Source organism: Lathyrus oleraceus, chromosome 2, assembly GCF_024323335.1.
Source record: "Lathyrus oleraceus cultivar Zhongwan6 chromosome 2, CAAS_Psat_ZW6_1.0, whole genome shotgun sequence".
NCBI lineage: Eukaryota > Viridiplantae > Streptophyta > Magnoliopsida > Fabales > Fabaceae > Lathyrus > Lathyrus oleraceus.
This window is the reverse complement of record NC_066580.1, coordinates 387508709-387528972: the sequence shown is the minus strand read 5'-3', so window position 1 is coordinate 387528972 and position 20264 is coordinate 387508709. Positions and strand designations below refer to the sequence as shown.

Below are 20264 nucleotides of genomic sequence, written 5' to 3'. Positions count from 1 at the left end.
AAATACACAAATCAATTACTATTATAAATAAATTTGATTTTTTTTGTTTCATTCGATGATTAATGTATTTAGCCCATATATAATCCATATACATCAACTATTTAATAAAGCAAAAAAGTGAAATTTGCATGTAATAATGACCATAAGGTCTATACCACTACATACTTCAACATATTTATATATAAATAAGGTTTAATGGAGATACAATGACAACGTAAAAAAGTTTTATACTATCACCCAAAGAGAATATATCTTGTATTAATGTTGATTAAGTATGAAGACTTTGATAGTAGAATCTTGTGCGTGATTGAAAATCATTCGATAACACTTCTTGTGGAATTGAAATTTTTGCAATACGATTAGTTTGTACATTTGGTGTAATTCAATAGTTCGATTTAATACATTACAAACTGGTTAAGTACATTTGTGAATCTCTCAATCGATAAGCATAATCTCTTTTACGCAAAAGTTGCTTCCGTCACGTAAAATAAACTCTATTTTTGAAACTTTGATAAAAATATTTATAAACATCTTAAGACATGAGTTTAAAGCCAGTAATGATCAAGTGAAGTATGAATCCCTTATTGCAAGAATGGCCTTGGCTAGAGAAATGGGTGTGTCTAATCTCAAATCCAAAAAGTGATTCTTAACTTGTTACTAGTTAAGTCGCTGCGACTACCAGATGAAGGAAACACAATTTATTAGGTATTTGTAGTAGGTTTAAGAGTTTGCAAAACACTTCAATTCATTCGAACTAACTTATAATCCTAGAGTGGAATACTCAAGAGCTATCCTCTTGTCAAAATTCGCCAACACCAAGTAGTCGGGTCACAACAAAACGATTTCACAAGAAATATTGTGCGTCCTTAACATAGAAAGTAAAGTCGTCAACTTCATAGACTCCTTAGATGCCAAAAGCGGGATGATGTCCTTATTTCAATACCTAACATATTATAAATTGTCCCCGAACAAAGAGGAAGTGAATAAGATAAGAAGGATAATGCAACAAATTCCATCAATACTCAAACCTACATCACGTCCCCATAGAGAGGTCTTGTATTACGTATCCTCGCCTTGGCCGTTTTATCAATGGGGGCGTAAACATCCCAAGTCCTTTTCCTTTAGCACTAGAACAACTAAATTCTTTACTCGTGAGAGTGAATTACTTCACTAAATGAATTGAAGTTGAAGCAATATCAAAGATCACGATAAATAAAGGAAGACGCTTTTATTGGAAATTGGACAATCAATGTGTTCAAGTTACTTGGGGTCTGCATGGGTAACCAATTAATGTGAACCAACCCATTTCTATAATTAAGATACTATTATGCTTTACTATATTAAAAATCAAACCTTTAACGTTTTCTCCTTCTTCAAAGACTCATTTCTGCATTATTTGGTGTGGTTAGGTCATGAGTGATAGGTTTGAGTGTGTTATCCATCATGGGAGTGTGTTTGTGGAGTTTAACAAATTATGTTACAAGGGGTTAGAGGAGGTTTGGCAAGTTGACCCTAATTTATGGAATTATTTTGAGGTTATGGGTGGTTTAAAGGATTTAAAGTATCAAAAAGTGGAAAGTTTTGGTATTCTGATTCAATGGATATTAATGAGCTAGTTTTGTTCAAAGATGATGCAGGAACAAATAGAGTGAAAATGATAGCACGAATTAATGAGAATGTGCATTTATATGTCATGCATCCAGTTTATGGGGTAAATTCAATATTGTCTCTAGAAAACAACGTATGATCCAACAATGTAGAAGAAGACAATTTGAAAGATTTGAATAATGATGTGAAAGGTATTTTCATGTGAGGATGTTAATTTGGAAGGGGCCATTGTGTCTGTGTTTGAGAAAGAAAGAAAACACACCGACACAACTTAAATCAAATACACACCAACACTTTCTGTAATCACATTTGAATATCAAGAAAGAAATAATAGCATGTTTGATACAAGTGAAACCCTTAAATAATGATTTTTTTTTTATCTTTTTGTTGAGTCATTACATAGTTGACACTCCACGTTGGCAAATGCTAGCGTTTTCTTAGCTATGCTAACGTTTTGTTAGCTAAACTAAAGGAAGAGACCAATAATGCTAACGAACCTAATATTAACGGATCAAAGTGTAACGTTTTTTATTAAGGGACTAAAGCGGAACTAAAAATTAACTTAAGGGACCTAATAACTAATTATGCCTAGTTTATATATATATATATATATATATATATATATATATATATATATATATATATATATATATATATATATATATATATATATATATATATATATATATATATATATATATATATATATCAAATGATACCGCTTTTTGATTAACAACATCCTCAAAGATTAACGAGACTTTCTCAGTCGGAAGTGAAGAACCCGAAGTCTCGCTGTTTGATTAACAACATCTTCTACATTAAAGGGATCTCTCACCCACTACCATAAATGCTGAACTGAGCGCAACACTGCAATTCTCCGTTGTTAATCGTGAAATGCGGAGGTTCGTTTCTTACTCCAATTTTCTCACTTCCTTTCACTCACTCTCTTCGTTTAGGGTTTTCTCTCATTCTCAATATTGGAAGGAGCAGCCCGTTACCGGCTCCGTTCCGCCCTTCGCACCCGCCATTGACGGCCCTTCTTCAGTCCCCTCTCTCTGCCAGAACCACCGTTGCAGGCGAGGACCTCCCTTCACTCTGTTGTTCATTAATATGTCTTTTTGATTAGATTCAGTTTTCTTTTCAGGCTGTTTGATTTGTAGAACAACATAAAACCTATTAGTTATTTATGGTTTCAATCCTCAAATTCCGTAGAATCTTCTACACAATAGAAGCCACACGCAAAGAATCATATGGTGCTTTGAGACACTGTCATTCTGAGAAGCTATGTAGAGTAGGGCTTTTCTGGGATTTGGATAACAAACCACCCAATTCAATTCCACCCTATGAAGTTGCCAATAAGCTCAGAATAGCTGCAGCTTCCTTCGGGGTTGTTCGCCATATGGTGGCTTATGCGAATAGCCACACTTTTAGCCATGTCCCTCATGTTGTTCGGGAGAGTCGGAAAGAGAGGCAATTGTTGTATAGTTTGGAGAATAAGGGTGTGATCAAACGTAATGAGCCTCATCTTTGTCGTGTTTGCGGGAGAAAGTTTTATACTAATGAAAAACTTGTTAACCATTTCAAGCAGCTGCATGAGCGTGAGCACGCGAAAAGGGTGAATCAGATAGAGTCTGCTAGAGGGAGTAGGAAAGTGAAATTGGTGGGAAAGTATTCTATGAAAATGGACAAGTATAAGAAGGTTGCAAGGGCTGTTCTGACTCCTAAAGTTGGGTATGGTTTGGCTGATGAGCTGAAACGGGCAGGGTTTTGGGTTCAAACCGTGTTGGATAGGCCGCAAGCTGCAGATGTTGCGCTGCAAAAGCATATGGTGGATATGATGGATCACAGGCGGGTTGAGTGCGTGGTCCTTGTATCGGATGATTCTGATTTTGTTGATGTGATAAAGGAAGCAAAGTTGCGATGTCTCAAGACTGTTGTTATTGGGGATATTAGTAGTAACGGAGTCTTGAAAAGGACTGCCGATACTGCATTTTCCTGGGAGGAAATTTTGATGGGGAAGGCTAAGAAGGAGGCTGTATCGGTTATGGAAAATTGGAAAGATCGTGATATATTGAAAAGGTTGGAGTGGACGTACAATCCAGATGTGGATAAAAAGAAACTCAACATGGATGATGCAGATGCTGAAGCATCTGGAGATGATGATATTGAAGATATCTATGATGAAATTGATAATGACTACAATGATGACAAAGGTTCTTGGTGGAAATTAGACTCCGATGATAATGATGTTACAAATTGATAATCACTGAAAGCTATCCATCTTACATGTGAAGCTCGTCAAGAAAGCTACTGATATTGTAGATTTTAAGTAGATCAATGCCAACCTAATGCAATTCTTGATAGTTATATATTATGTTTGGTTTGCTGCTTTCCAAATACATATTTCAGTTTTTCAATCATGATTTTACAATTTAAATTTGTTTGTGTAAACTCTTGTTCTGGATTCAAATGCAAAAATTATGCTCAAAGATGATTTTGTTAGAATTATTTTGTTGTTTATCCTATACACACTTAATTATGTTATTTATCTAAATATGGTCTATGCAAAAATAATTGGAAGAATTATTTTAATCATTTTGATTTAACTTAATATTCGATTCAACTCAAGCAACTAATTAGTCATTATTCTTCTCTAGTATATAGTTTTTGCTAAGGTGTTACTTATGAGGATGAAAGATTTATCAGTTGATATTAGAAGCCTTACCTGGTGGCTTGGAAGGGTTTTGCTTCTTGAACGAAGAATTCTGGATGAACAGTCTTCTACCCTTTTTGATCTCTCGCATGCTTATATGGGCGAAGCCTTACAACAATTTGGCACTTCAGAACAAGGTTATTAAAGTTGGTTTGCTTGATGGAGGGAGCTCGGCCATTGACTCTTGCTTCATTTAGAGGTTGGAATTATGGAATATGTATATGGACGAGTTGACACATACTTTGACAGTATGTGTTTTCATTTAGAGGTTGTTATTTATTTATTTTATTTTACTTTGACAGTTGTTATTTTGTTCTCTTGGAATATGTATATATACAAGTTCATAAGGCAAGACTCATAAGTAACACATACTGATGCACACCTTTCGTTTCACATTGAAAACAAAATAAATAACAACTGTCAAACCAGATGATTATACTTTTAATATATTGGTTGATGCTCTTTGTAAGGAAGGAAAAGTGAAAGAAGCTAAGAAACTGTTAGCCGTGATGATGAAAGAAGGTGTGACACCTGATGTTGTTACATATAATTCATTAATGGATGGTCATTTCCTACTTAATGAAGTGAATAAGGCCATGAATATATTCTATACTTTGGCTCGAAGGGGAGTGGCTCTTGATGGTCATTCTTATAGTATAATGATCAATGGACTATCTAAGAGTAAAATGGTGGATGAGGCCGTCAATCTCTTCAAAGAAATGAGTTGCAACAATATTATTCCTAATTTGATGACTTACAATGCCCTTATTGATGGTTTCTGCAAATCAGGGAGAATCTCCTATGCTTGGGAGCTTGTTCTTGAGATGCACGATAATGGTCAACCAGCCGATATAGTCACTTACAGTTCTATAATATACGCTTTATGCAAAAACCATCATGTTGACAAAGCTATTGCATTAGTCAAGAAAATTAAAGACCAAGGCATACAACCAAGTATGTTCACATACAATATACTTCTAGATGGATTATGCAAAGAAGGACAACTTAAGAATGCACAAGATGTTTTTAGGGATCTTTTGATTAAGGGTTATAGTCTAGATGTCCGAACGTATAGTATTATGATCAATGGACTTTCTAGAGAGGGCTTGTTTGATGAAGCAGAGGCCTTGTTGTCCAAAATGGATGACAATGGTATCATTCCTAATGCTATAACTTATGAAACTATAATCCTTGCTCTCTTTTATAAAGATGAGAATGCAAAGGCAGAGAAACTTCTTCGCGAAATGAGGTCTACTTGAAGAGTAACTCTAGGTAAGATAATTTCACATTATTTAATTGCTTATATTGCAGACAATTATGTAATTATTATGATTTAATTATTTATTTTGTCTATAGTTACACAAAAGAAGGTGGACCGCTCAATCGTCTCGCGGTCACTTCAATTTTAATCAAAAGTCATGTATGTGTTGTTGTTATGTTCATTTCGATATTTTAATGGCGTCAATGAATGTGTTAAGAAATGTGGTTGGACCTAACTCAACCCTATAAAACCAGCTAGTAGAATGAGGACTGCCCCCACTTATAAACACATGTTCAGGCCATATATTATCCGATGTGGGACTCTTAACAGAATGTTTATGTTCCTGTATATGGTTGTGATGTATATGATTTCTTGAGTTTTGAGATATAGCAATAATTCTATAGAAGTCTTGTATCTTGGCAAAATGGGTTGTTCACAAGTCTGCATATTACTAGGGGGAAAACAAAGACATGATGGAAACTTTGAAGTTTATATATACAATGTGAATTATATAGTAATATAACCACCAATTTAATAATTAACCACTGTAATTGTTGTTTGCATTAACTTCCCTTTGGCAAGGTCCATTTGTGGATCCAATTCTTCAATTATATTTGTCTGCAAATCCAAGAGTTCTAGTTGGTTGTTGATGTCTGTGTCAATATCTAAAGTTCCTTTGAGCTGATTATTTTTCAGCACCCTATGACTTATGTTGACTTGATTACTAATATAATGAATTTGAATCTATTTTTTTTTTACCTTAAGAGCAAAAAAGAAATTTAAATCTATTTTTTACCTTTATGATGGATTCACTAATAAAAGTTCTTTGCAACATACTCAAATTTGGAAATTGTTTTCTGTACTTCTTTCAGGTTCCTTAGGGTCTCTGCATGATCTAAATCATTATTTATTTTCTCGTGGTGGAGAAAAAAATTCACTTTTGATTCACTTCTCTCCTTATTTGGATGTGAGATCTTCATCTTCCAAATCATACCCAAAATCATCAGGATGAGGATCCAGTCAAAGTCTATTTTCTGGCACTATATATTTCTTTGTACTCAATTGTACTGCTGCTCCGTGGCAAATCAAACAAACGACCAACATCATTCCAGGATATTTGAACTGCAGGATCAGTTGAATGGTCATCAGTATTTAGTTCTGATTGATTAGTATGCACTAATGATGATGCTGTTGGATTTGTATTCATGTCTCTTTCGAATTTTGCTTTATTCATGCGATGCAAGAGCTTTTGTCAATGAAGGTTCAGACACACAAGCTTATCAGAAATGATATACTCTTTGTTTTCTATTATTTATTTGTTTCTTCCATTAATTCTATCACATTCCATGAAATTATGAAATCTGTATTTTACTTCAGAATATTTTCTATCCCTAAATATAAGCAATGTGAAAAATATCTAGTTAAAGTCAATTTACTATACACTAAATATGCAGGGCCTGAAGCTAGCTTTAGACAACATCAAGTGATCGATAATGCAGCTTTGTTAAATAACAGTTATAATGGTGCTAAAGCGTAGCAGAATTTGAACAACCGCTCATGTTCTGCGATATTATTTAGTACAAAGTGCTGTCAAATAGTGACTATGTCGATGCTATAGCCTATAGCATTGTAGCGTAAGTTTGAATAAACCGTTATTTCCTGGATCGGTGAAATAGAAATACTGATAATGAAAAGAAATGGACTGACTTACCTATGATGGCATGTGGTTTGTTACTAGGGCTTTAGGTGTTGAAATTATAGTATTTGTTGTCCTGTGATAGAAAAAAAATAGTAATGGAGAATGTAATGTGATAGCAATAAACTTATGTTATCTTGTCAAGGACATACATTTTTATGTGAATTGATTTATTCTTAAAGATCTTCATAAGTTGGTGTCAAAGGGGTGGAAATACTGTAATTTGGAACTTTCTGTCTTGAAGTTTATTGTCATTGGCTTACCTAAAGATCTATCCACGGGCATGGATTCCATTAGTGCTTTTTACTCTTTATGTCAACATTCTAGTTCTATTTTCCAGTAACATTTTATGCTGTTATGTATTTACTTTGAGAAATGTGGTAAGATGTAGTTTGCATACCAAGTAATACAATAATAATTATTCTGATTTATAAAAAATATGCTTGGGTCTCTGATATATGATGAAATCTTTTGTTTGTTGTGTTTCCTCACCTTCCTGTTCTGCATTGCTCAATGGTTTGAGACAACAACATCTCGCATGGTTTGATGATATCACTTCCATCTTTTTCTACTTGACACTACTGAGCAAGAGGTGTAAAGGTTATGTCTCGGAAATGTTTTTTAAGAACAGTTTTGAAACTATGATTTAACTATTGCATAAATGATTTTAGCATATGATCGAATCTGAGATTATCATATAAACATAATCAAGTTTAGGGATCTTTGACATACATTGGGACTGGAGAGGATCATGAAATGAAGGACATTCTTAAACACTTTGCATTGATATTATGTGTGGAAATGCTATGGAACGTCGCAGGACCCAATAGTATTTGAGAAGTTGGTTATCTCTGGATGGAATGCAGCTTCTGAAGCAAAAGTCATGTTTGGAGAACTTAAAGGGTGTCCCGCAAGGATGAAGTGGATGCATGTTTTCAAAGGAAAATGTAAGAGCTCTCTTTTACAGCTTCAGGTATGAATACTTTGAGTTTAGTAGTATTCTGTTAATATTTATATTTTTCTAATGAAAAATGAGCTGGTTCAGAAAGATCTGAAATGAAATAAAATAAAATAGTTCTGAAAACATTGCATTACGATACACAACTATTACATAGTCGAACAAATCATGCTGATGATGATGCTTTGACATGAAATATTGTTGCACCATAATAGACTTGAATGTAGAAGTCCTAAACTGGTAGGGTATTTGGAGTCATTGTTCACCTTGTTTCGAATTTGGTAAGGGTGATGTTCCCGTGTTTCGAATCAATGTGCAATGTTCATTAAATGTCTTTTTTGTGGTTCTAAAATGATAAGGAACCAACTTAAGTGGTATTCTGCAAAGAACTTGAATTGCTATCATAGTAAATATAGAATTTCATATGTAAATGAGATGGAGAAAACAAATTTTGTTCAATCAATTTTATGATTCCTTTGCAAAGAATATCATAACACCACCATGTAAAACTTCATAAACAAAATCTATTTACAGTTTTAAGTCGGTAAGTTTTTTTTAAAATAGTATTCTTAGACCACCTAGGATTGTATTTTGTTATTTAAGAATTTGTTTTTCTCTCCTTATTTGATTTCTCTTTGTTTGGGAAGCTAGTCAATGGAAAACCTACTCTCCCAACTGCCTCTTGCCACAATCGAAAATAGTAAGAGCATAGAAAGGTTGCAATCAAAGTTGTCCATTAATGACTTACCAGAAGAGATACTATCTCATATTATCTCTTTTCTCCCAACCAAACATGCTTTCAAAACCATGCTTCTTTCCAAGAATTGGATCTCTATATGCCACTCACTCTCAGTCTTACGCATTGACGATGGAATCGTCAACAACGCAGAGAACATGATTCACTTGCTTAGATTCGTGAACACATTTATGTTCTCCCCACAGTCTCAACACCTTCCTCTCAAATATTTTATTTTCAATTGTCGTTCTTAACAATGGGATGCTGAGACTGACCGTTTCACTTTCGACAATTGGATTGAAACAGATCAAAAATGTGGCATCCGTCATCTCTATCTATACTTGTTATATGTTCCTTTGGCGCCTACCGTTTTCAGCTTCAAAACACTTGTCACCATGACATTAATCAAAATACATCTAGACACTTTGTTTGATTGTTCTGTTTATCTTCCTTTACTCAAAATCCTCTATCTGTTCGATGTTCGTTTTCATCATATGGACGATTTCATGAAACTTCTTTCTGTTGAAATATTAAACTTGATTTGGGTCTAACCTTATTATTTGATTTTTGGGTTTAGTTATTTTGGATTTATTTTATTTTGGATAATGTATATAGAAAATTCTTGTAGTATTTGGAGTGTATAGATATTTCTTAAGATTGTAATATTTTCTAGAATATTTTTTGAATGTCTAGAGTTGAGAACTTGATAGATATGGCAAGGTGTATAGGAGGACACGTAAGAAGAGAGAGATGAGGAATTATGTTACTCCCACTCAAAACTAATTCTGTTAGCAACACATGGGAGAGGTGCCAGGTGGCAGGAAGAGAGAGAAATCCAGATGTGAGGGAATATATGCAGAGAGAATGTTCCTTTGTCAGTATGCATGATTTGAGTCTCATCTATAACTATATATAAAGGGGATACAAGTTTTTGGAGTGACCTATTTTTGTTCCAAAATTACCCTTTATCTTTTTTATAAATAACTTGAGTGATTAGTATCTTTTGTTGGTTACCAATTGATAAACTAACTTCCATCTCCCACAAAAAAAAATGTATAATTATCTATAACTTCCATTTCTATAACTATATATAAAGAGGATACAAGTTTTTGGAGTGGCCTATTTTTGTTCCAAAATTACCCTTTATCTTTTTTATAAATAACTTGAGTGATTAGTATCTTTTGTTGGTTACCAATTGATAAACTAACTTCCATCTCCCATAAAAAAAATATATAATATCTATAACTTCCATTATCTGTTGAAGGATGACAAGTTAAAAATCCTCTTCTATTTTTCTTTTTTAATTTCATCTTTTTCTCAATAAACATACTATTTTTTTTGTTGAACTTTTTTCATTCTATTATATTTCTATCTTACTTTTGATTTTCTATGTAACTTTCTAATATGCTGTTTTTTTACTTCCAATATAGTTTATTTTAATAACCTCTCACCACATTTTTAAAATTGACAATAGTTTCTTTTAGTAACGATAATGACAAGTTTTTTCATAACTTAATCACCTCATTGTTGCAAGATATGAGCATATATAGTTGCTCTTAAATTTTTTTTTTTAAAACTTCACATAAAAAATTTAAAATAATTGAAAAACACAAACATAAAGATAAGTTTATTTTGCTTTTCTCCATTATCATAAAAATATAAATTTATATTGGATATGATTTTCTTTTCCTAATTACACTTTAAATTGATTTATTTATTCATTCTACTTACAAAATTAGAATCTCACTTGTGTAATAGATAATACATTAAATTTTTATAACCATGATTTATGCTTAACAAAATTGTAATTGGAAACCATCGTTATTTTATTTTCTTATTCGTATTAATTTAGAATTTTATATGGAAGTAATGATAAGCAACTCTCTATATATATATATATATATATATATATATATATATATATATATATATATATATATATATATATATATATATATATATATATATATATATATATATATATATATATATGTCTCTCTTCTTTATCATCTCTATTTTCTTTCATGTGTTGCAAATCTGGTTCAATATCATGAATGGAGAAAGGAAACGATTATGAATATGTGGTTGTTTGAAATCCTAAAATCCAATTTGTAATTTTACTTTAAGCATGTTGCATGTTTTCATTTCTTTTTTTTTAAGAACCATTGCAGTAGTAGAAGTAGGGAGAAATGGGGAGTGAGTGTGTGTATTATCATCACAAAGTTGATATTTGGGTGGCGAGAGAGAGAGAGAGAGAGAGAGAGAGAGAGAGAGAGAGAGAGAGAGGGGAGGAGAGGAGAGAGGAGAGGAGAGGGAGAGAGGAGAGAGAGAGAGAGAGAGAGAGAGAGAGAGAGAGAGAGAGAGAGAGAGAGAGAGAGAGAGAGAGAGAGAGAGAGAGAGAGAGAGAGAGTTCTGATTTTGATTATATGGTTGACCTTCCTATTAAGCAACAATGTCACTTAATTCTCTCTTTTAAAGTTTATGTTTATTTGCTTAATGAACTGTGGAAAACAATTTTTTCTTATTTTATCTAAATCTTCTTATGGTTTTGAACAATCTATAACAATATATAAAGACAAAACTTAATTTTGGTGTCACCTATTTTCTTTTTTCATAATACCGTATTCCAATGCGGTTGAATAACGTCACGTCACAATGCGGTTTTCTCAATTCAAACAAAATTTAATACAAAAAATATTACATTGCAAACAATTTTTTTTCTTCTATACAACTATATATGTTTCATCAAATAAATAGTTTATATTAAAATCAAACTTATAAAAAGAGAAACAATTAATATTTTCACGTGTTAGCGCAATAAAAAAAACGGACAAACGGGCACGGAGTGCCCGTTTGGACGCTAGTTTTCATAGGAGAGATAAGGCCTCTCGAAGAGCTTGACCCTTTTTCTTCATCTTTTCTTTCCATTTTCATGCTAGTTTACTGTATTCTGCTAGATCCCATATGAACTCTAGCCTTATTTCATCAATAATATTCATCAATTGACTTATTTGTGTCCCTGTTCCATTTCTCTTGTTGCTAGACTACTGATTTGATCTTAACAATTTGGTATCTAGAGCCTTGGTTTCGTTTTTCCTGTGGATGGTCGTTACGAGAAGCGTTAGGGGAAATCATGTTGAACTGATAGAACAGTGGATGGGTAACATGGAAGCGTCCATGGAACAAATTCGTCAACTCGTTTTAGATCAACAATCACGACCTCAAGTCACCGTTGATCAGATACGTCAACTCATTCAAGAATAACAAACATGGCGTCACACACGTAAAGGGCGTGAGGACCGGCGAGACGACGACAGCGAGGGAAGCACTTTTAGCTCAGAATAAGGGGAATCGCGACCACGACACCATTATCATAACAATAACCAGAGAGGTGGAATTTTTGGAGGAAGGATGCGATTGGAGATTCCAATATTCAAGGGAGAGGATGCGTATGGGTGGTTGGTGCGAGTGTGTAGCGGGGTATTCGTTACCATTAGAGATATTGACTAAATCTAAGGTGAACCATACAAGTCGAGTCGCCACCGCACTTCTATTTATCCAAAGAAAATGTTAGAAAGCGAACAAAAACCGAGAAGTTTTATCGAATCAAAAACTAATAAAAATGTCAGAGATCTGGGTAAGGGGGTTGGTTATGCAATGGGAAGGTTTTAAGCACCCAAAACATCCTAGGTACTCCTAGGGAGCCCTTTTCACATTGGTTGTAAGGTTGGTATTTTGTGAAAATTTATTTGTGCAAACATGATTGAAGAGATGAGGAAAGAATATACAAGTTATTTACATTTTGTGTTTGGATGGATAAACCCATTGCCTACGTACCATCTAAAAAAGATTAGGATCAAAACCTCGTAGTTCGGGGTAAAAAATCTAAGAAATGAGTTGGTGAATTGATTGGTCCAAAAGCCTTAAGGTCTTTTGTTATCCAAGGGAGAAAACTCAACCTAAAACCACAAATCCACCATGTGAGGATAACTTCAACATGCTAGTGAGGGGTTAACCCTATAATAAGCATGGAAGATTCATTGTCCATCACTAAGGATATAGGTGAGTATTACATCTACCTCAAGGATAACTCAAAACTAATAGCTAAAGGTTATGAAAAATTTTGATTAAGAAAGTGGTCATTGAAACCACAAAAAGGAATTTGAATGGGTTATATTTACCAATGAAAAGTATGTAGAAAATATGGTCAAAGTTGATTTAAGAATTCAATTCAAAATAAGTATTATGAAAAGGAAATTTGAAAATCAAAAGCATAAGGCTTAGGTTTCTAATGTTTGAAAACAAATGTTAAATGTTTGCACAAAAGTTTTGGCTTGGGTTAGAGTGGAGGGAAGAAGAAGAATGACTAAGATCCTAATCATACAAGAGGTAGGGGATAAAAAGTAAGACCACAAATGGAGTTCCCTTCTTGAGATCATATTGATGATCCAAGTAGCTCCCATCCTTTGGAATATGCAAGCAAGATAAACAAATATTTAAGCACATAGGACAAAATTGGGTCCTCGAGGAATCAGATGTGCCTTCATAGGATATGCACCAAATAGCAAAGCATACATACTTCTAAATATAGAGTCTAATGTAATTGTTGAATGATGTGAAATTCTTTGAAAATATCATCACAAAGGATAAGGGACCTGAAAATCCCACAATTGAAGAATCTCGTGACAAAGATTCGACACGAATTGTTGAAACACAATCAGAACCAAGGAGAAGCAAAAGGGCACGAAAAACTAAGGATCTAGGACCAGATGAAATCAATTCCCAACTCATTTCTCTTTATTTAGTTGAAGGAAATAGCAAGAATGATGTTCATGAAATTCCTATTATTCTTCAAGTAGAAGATGATCCTAAAACATATAAGGAATCAGTGGCTTCTAGGGACGCTTCTTTTGGAAAGATGCTATCCAAGATGAAATGGATTCAATTATGTCAAATCATACTTGGGAACTAGTTGATCTTCCGAAGGGATCAAGACCCATTGGATGCAAGTGGATGTTTAGAAAAAAGTATCATAGTAACGGTATATTAAACACCTACAAGGCTAGACTAGTAGCAAAATGATTTAGATAAAAGGAAGGTGTCGATTATTTTGACACATATGCACCGGTAGCAAAAACTACGACGATTAGAATCCTGTTTGCACTAGCTTCCTTGAATAACCTTATTGTTCATCAAATGGATGTTAAAACAGCATTCCTAAACGGAGATCTCGATGAAGAGATCTACATGGAGCAACCAGAAGGCTTCATGCTTCCTGGAAATGAACAAAAGGTATGCAAACTTGTTAAGTCTTTATACGGTTTAAAATAAGCACCAAAACAATGGCATCAAAAATTTGACACCGCCATAATTTCAAATGGGTTTGTTCCAAACTCTTGTGACAAATGCTTGTACACAAAGGTGCGCGGAAGTGTTGTGATATTTCTATGTCTATATGTTGATGACATGTTGATTATCAACAATGAAATAAATGGAATATTAGAAACAAAGAAATTTTTGACTTCCACATTCAAGATGAAAGATCTTGGACTAGTTGACACTATACTAGGGATCAAAGTAAAACGAAATAGTGGGGGTTATGAACTTAATCAAACACATTATATTGAGAAAATGTTGGAAAAGTTCAAACACCTAAACTTTAAAGAAGTAAACACTCCATTCGATCCTAGTGTCAAACTTCAAAAGAACAATGGGAGAACCGTGGCACAATTGGAATATGCAAGTGCAATTGGATGTCTAATGTACTTAATGCAATGCACCAGACCTAACATAGCTTTTGCAGTTAGTAAGATGAGTAGATTTACTAGCAATCCAAATGATGAACATTGGAAGGCCATAACTAGGATTTTCGGATATTTGTTAAAGACCAAAAATCTTGGCCTTCATTACGGTAAGTTTCCTGCCGTACTAGAAGGATATACCAACTCAAGTTGGATATCAAGTGTTGGAGATTATAAATCTACAACTGGATGGATACTCACATTAACGGGAGGTGCTATTTCTTGGAAAATCAAGAAACAAACATGCATTACTCTCTCAACCATGGAATCAGAGTTTGTGGCTCTTGCGTCTGTTGGACAAGAAGCAGAATGGTTGAGGGACCTCTTATTGGAGGTTCTGTTAGCTAAAGACAATGTTTCAAAAGTATTGATATATTGTGATAGTCAAGCCACCCTGGCTAGAGCGTTTAGTGAAATGTACAATGGAAAGTCTAGACACATAGGTCTTAGACACTCTCTCGTGAGAAAAATGATAAAGGATGGGATCATTTCACTAACATATATACAAACAAGCTATAATTTGGCTGATCCATTTACTAAACCACTGGCCAGAGATTTAGTAAAGACTACCTCAAAAGGTATGGGATTAAAACTCCTTGAATAAGGGTTCCGACAATGATAGCAACCCAATCTGAAGTTAACACATTTTAATTTAAGATTCAATGGGTAACAAGAAGTCGTTGATTCGGAAGGTTATGCAACATTCCGCGATAATGTTGACGATTACAAACTGAGGGTTGAGTTTTCAAGGAAACTCTTAATGAAGTTCTATATCAAGGAGGATACGCATCTCAAGAAATAGATACGAATTGAACTTCACCTATATGAACTTCAAGATGGTGCCGTCTTAAGGTGAGAGTTGGAGTTTCTCTCATGAAAAATTCATGAAAACAGGAAAAGCACATGGCCATAAATAGTGCTAGGCGAGATATGTAGGCGAAGAACCTCTAAAAGTGTGTGTATAGCAACGTCGATCTGATCACATGGGATAATGGTTCAAAGCATAGCTACCTAACGTTCCGATTAGGCTTTGCGTTGTCTTTACTAAGGTTAAGTTCAAATCGAAAGATACCTAACTGTATTAACACTTTTTGCTTTCTATATTCTGGAATTGGATTTGTCATTATTAGAACAAGTGGGGGATTGTTGTAATTTATTAAATACAAGTGTGTTCCAAAATGACAAATGGTGGAAGTGAGTTAATGTTAATAAATGCATGAGATAACTCTTCATGAATTTTGAATTTTGAATTTTGAATTCGGAGATTGTAACTCTTCATGAGATGTTGCAAAGGCGAAAACATGCAACTGTTGGTGAAACATGCTGCAGGCCAACCATTATGATTATTGGAAAAAGACATTGCTTCACCAAGGGTCGCTACTTTGTGAAACAATATCAACATGGCCTATAAAAGCATAAATCCGGATTCAGAATACAACAAACAAAATCCGAAAACCCTCTAAATAATTCCAGACGCTCTTCGCTGCATTCGGGTTTTCGCCGGTCTTGCGCAAACTCGATAAGGCTGAATTATCCTGGGTATTCCTGCATAAGAACTCTAAGACAATCGAGAGTGTTTGAAATACTATAAGGAAAGTGTTGCGTTCACGATTCAAGCCTGGACCCCTTTAATCCTTCAGAAATTTCTAACAATTATTATGTACATCAATTTTTATTTTTATTTTTATTTTCGATCGCACGTTATACTTCATCTGAACATAGATAAATAACTTATAACATTAAATATCTGTTATGATACATTTCGAATATGTATCTCTGAAATATCCACAAATATGCAACTCCAATATAATTCAAATGTAAATAACTTCTGAGTTGATTATATTAAATATTTAAAATTATTCCGAAAATACATCTCCAAAATATTTGAACGTTTATTCAAAAATAAATACATCAAGAAATAAAATCTAATAACATTTAAATAATTGTGCATAATGGTACAAAAATATCCATCATGCATTACGAAATTCTCTTTTTTTCCACCTCAAAGATTAACGAGACTTTCTCAGTCGGAAGTGAAGAACCCGAAGTCTCGCTGTTTGATTAACAACATCTTCTACATTAAAGGGATCTCTCACCCACTACCATAAATGCTGAACTGAGCGCAACACTACAATTCTCCGTTGTTAATCGTGAAATGCGGAGGTTCGTTTCTTACTCCAAATTTCTCACTTCCTTTCACTCACTCTCTTCGTTTAGGGTTTTCTCTCGCTCTGTACATCAATTCATTCCCAATAACTCTAATGTTGATGATGCCGTTTTCTCATTCCATCGCATGCTAAATATGCGCCCTACTCCATCCATAGTTGAATTTAGCAGGATTTTAGGTTTCCTTGTTAGGACTAAGAATCATTACGCCACTACTATTTCCCTTTATCACCAATTAGAATTCAACCAAATTCAACCATGTATTGTTACTTTAAACACCATCATCAATTGTTATTGCCACACAGGTCAAATGAGGTTTGCTTTTTCTGTATTTGCTAAGATTCTCAAAATTGGTTATCAGCCTGATACCATAACTTTGAATACTCTTATCAAGGGTTTGTGTCTTAACGGTAAGGTTCATGAAGCTCTGCACTTTCATGACCATGTCGTTGCACATGGATTTCGACTCGACCGGATTAGTTATGGTACTTTAATCAACGGGTTGTGTAAAATCGGGGAAACAAGAGCCGCCGTGAAAATGTTGAGACAAATTGATGGGAAGTTGGTCAAGGTGGACGTGGTAATGCACAACATAATAATTGATAGTTTGTGTAAAGATAAGTTTGTAATGGATGCCTATGAGTTATATTCTGAAATGATTGCAAAGAAAATATCTCCCGATGTTGTCACTTTCAATGCTCTTATATATGGATTTTGCGTTGTTGGTCAATTGAGAGAAGCATTTGGCTTGTTCCATGAAATGATATCAAAATTCATCAAACCAGATGATTATACTTTTAATATATTGGTGGATGCTCTTTGTAAGGAAGGAAAAGTGAAAGAAGCTAAGAAACTGTTAGCCGTGATGATGAAAGAAGGTGTGACACCTGATGTTGTTACATATAATTCATTAATGGATGGTCATTTCCTACTTAATGAAGTGAACAAGGCCATGAATATATTCTATACTTTGGCTCAAAGGGGAGTGGCTCTTGATGTTCATTCTTATAGTATAATGATCAATGGACTATCTAAGAGTAAAATGGTGGATGAGGCCGTCAATCTCTTCAAAGAAATGAGTTGCAACAATATTATTCCTAATTTGATGACTTACAATGCCCTTATTGATGGTTTGTGCAAATCAGGGAGAATCTCCTCTGCTTGGGAGCTTGTTCTTGAGATGCACGATAATGGTCAACCAGCCGATATAGTCACTTACAATTCTATAATATACGCTTTATGCAAAAACCATCATGTTGACAAAGCTATTGCCCTAGTCAAGAAAATTAAAGACCAAGGCATTCAACCAAGTATGTTCACATACAATATACTTCTAGATGGATTATGCAAAGAAGGACAACTTAAGAATGCACAAGATGTTTTTAGGGATCTTTTGATTAAGGGTTATAGTCTAGGTATCCAAACGTATAGTATTATGATCAATGGACTTTCTAGAGAGGGCTTGTTTGATGAAGCAGAGGCCTTGTTGTCCAAAATGGATGACAATGGTATCATTCCTAATGCTATAACTTATGAAACTATAATCCGTGCGCTCTTTTATAAAGATGAGAATGCAAAGGCAGAGAAACTTCTTCGCGAAATGATTACTAGAGGTCTACTTGAAGAGTAACTCTAGGTAAGATAATTTCTCACTATTTAATTGGTTATATTGCGGACAATTATGTAATTATTATGATTTAATTATTTATTTTGTCAATAGTTACACAAAAGAAGGTGGACTGCTCAATCGTCTCACTGTCACTTCAATTTTAATCAAAAGTCATGTGTTGTTATTACGTTCATTTTGATATTTTAACGGCGTCAATGTTTGATTCTTTTTTTGTCGTGACATAATTATCCTTTATCTTTGCAATGTACTTCGATCATCTTCATCTAATTTTAATGATATTTTCTTTCATTGCTCATTGTTGGTGAGTCAGATAACAAACAAGTCTGAGAAAGGATTTGAATGTTTATGTTCCTGTATATGGTTGTGATGTATATGATTTCTTGAGTTTCGAGATATAGCAATAATTCTATAGAAGTCCTGTATCTTGGCAAAATGGGTTGTTCACAAGTCTGCATATTACTAGGGGTAAAACAAAGACATGATGGAAACTTTGAAATTTATAAATACAATGTGAAATATATATAACCACCAATTTAATAACTAACCACTGTAATTGTTGTTTGCATTAACTTTCCTTTGGCAAGGTCCATTTGTGGATCCAATTCTTCAATTATATTTGTCTGCAAATCCAAGAGTTCTAGTTGGTTGTTGATGTCTGTGTCAATATCTAAAGTGCCTTTGAGCTGATTATTTTTCAGCACCCTATGACTTATGTTGACTTGATTACTAATATAATGAATTTGAATCTTTTTTTTTTTACCTTAAGAGCAAAAAAGAAATTTAAATCTATTTTTTTACCTTTATGATGGATTCACTAATAAAAGTTCTTTGCAACATACTCAAATTTTGGAAATTGTTTTCTGTACTTCTTTCAGGTTCCTTACGGTCTCTGCATGATCTAAATCATTATTTATTTTCTCGTGGTGGAGAAAAAAAATCACTTTTGATTCACTTCTCTCCTGATTTGGATGTGAGATCTTCATCTTCCAAATCATACCCAAAATCATCAGGATGAGGATCCAGTCAAAGTCTATTTTCTGGCACTATATATTTCTTTGTACTCAATTGTACTGCTGCTCCGTGGCAAATCAAACAAACGACCAACATCATTCAAGGATATTTGAACTGCAGGATCAGTTGAATGATCATCAGTATTTAGTTCTGATTGATTAGTATGCACTAATGATGATGCTGTTGGATTTGTATTCATGTCTCTTTCGAATTTTGCTTTATTCGTGCGATGCAAGAGCTTTTGTCAATGATGGTTCACACACACAAGCTTATCAGAAATGATATACTCTTTGTTTTCTATTATTTATTTGTTTCTTCCATTAATTCTATCACATTCCATGAAATTATGAAATCTGTATTTTACTTCAGAATATTTTCTATCCCTAAATATAAGCAATGTGAAAAATATCTAGTTAAAGTCAATTTACTATACACTAAATATGCAGGGCCTGAAGCTAGCTTTAGACAGCATCAAGTGATCGATAATGCAGCTTTGTTAAATAGCAGTTATAATGGTGCTAAAGTGTAGCAGAATTTGAACAATCGCTCCTGTTCTGTGATATTATTTAGTACAAAGTGCTGTCAAATAGTGACTATGTCGATGCTATAGCCTATAGCATTGTAGCGTAAGTTTGAATAAACCGTTATTTCCTGGATCGGTGAAATAGAAATACTGATAATGAA

General features: G+C 33.9%; 1 protein-coding gene across 7 annotated transcripts; it reads left to right on the top strand.

The window, feature by feature from the left end:
* The first annotated feature begins 2331 nt into the window (after window positions 1–2331).
* On the top strand, window positions 2332–19988 carry LOC127119669 (putative pentatricopeptide repeat-containing protein At1g12700, mitochondrial). Of its 7 annotated transcripts, none has more exons than XM_051049962.1 (4): window positions 2332–2510; window positions 4266–4589; window positions 4792–5593; window positions 19445–19988. In XM_051049962.1, exons 2-3 carry the CDS (start codon window positions 4530–4532, stop codon window positions 5578–5580), a joined length of 849 nt encoding a protein of 282 aa, XP_050905919.1. In that variant the 5' UTR covers window positions 2332–2510; window positions 4266–4529; the 3' UTR covers window positions 5581–5593; window positions 19445–19988. The 7 variants fall into 7 exon arrangements, with proteins under 7 accessions (XP_050905919.1, XP_050905918.1, XP_050905917.1 ...); XM_051049961.1 differs by lacking the exon at window positions 19445–19988 and adding an exon at window positions 6455–7013; XM_051049957.1 differs by lacking the exons at window positions 2332–2510; window positions 4266–4589; window positions 4792–5593 and adding exons at window positions 16734–16936; window positions 17245–18575 and having other exon boundaries at window positions 19445–19953.
* The last annotated feature ends 276 nt before the right edge of the window (window positions 19989–20264 follow it).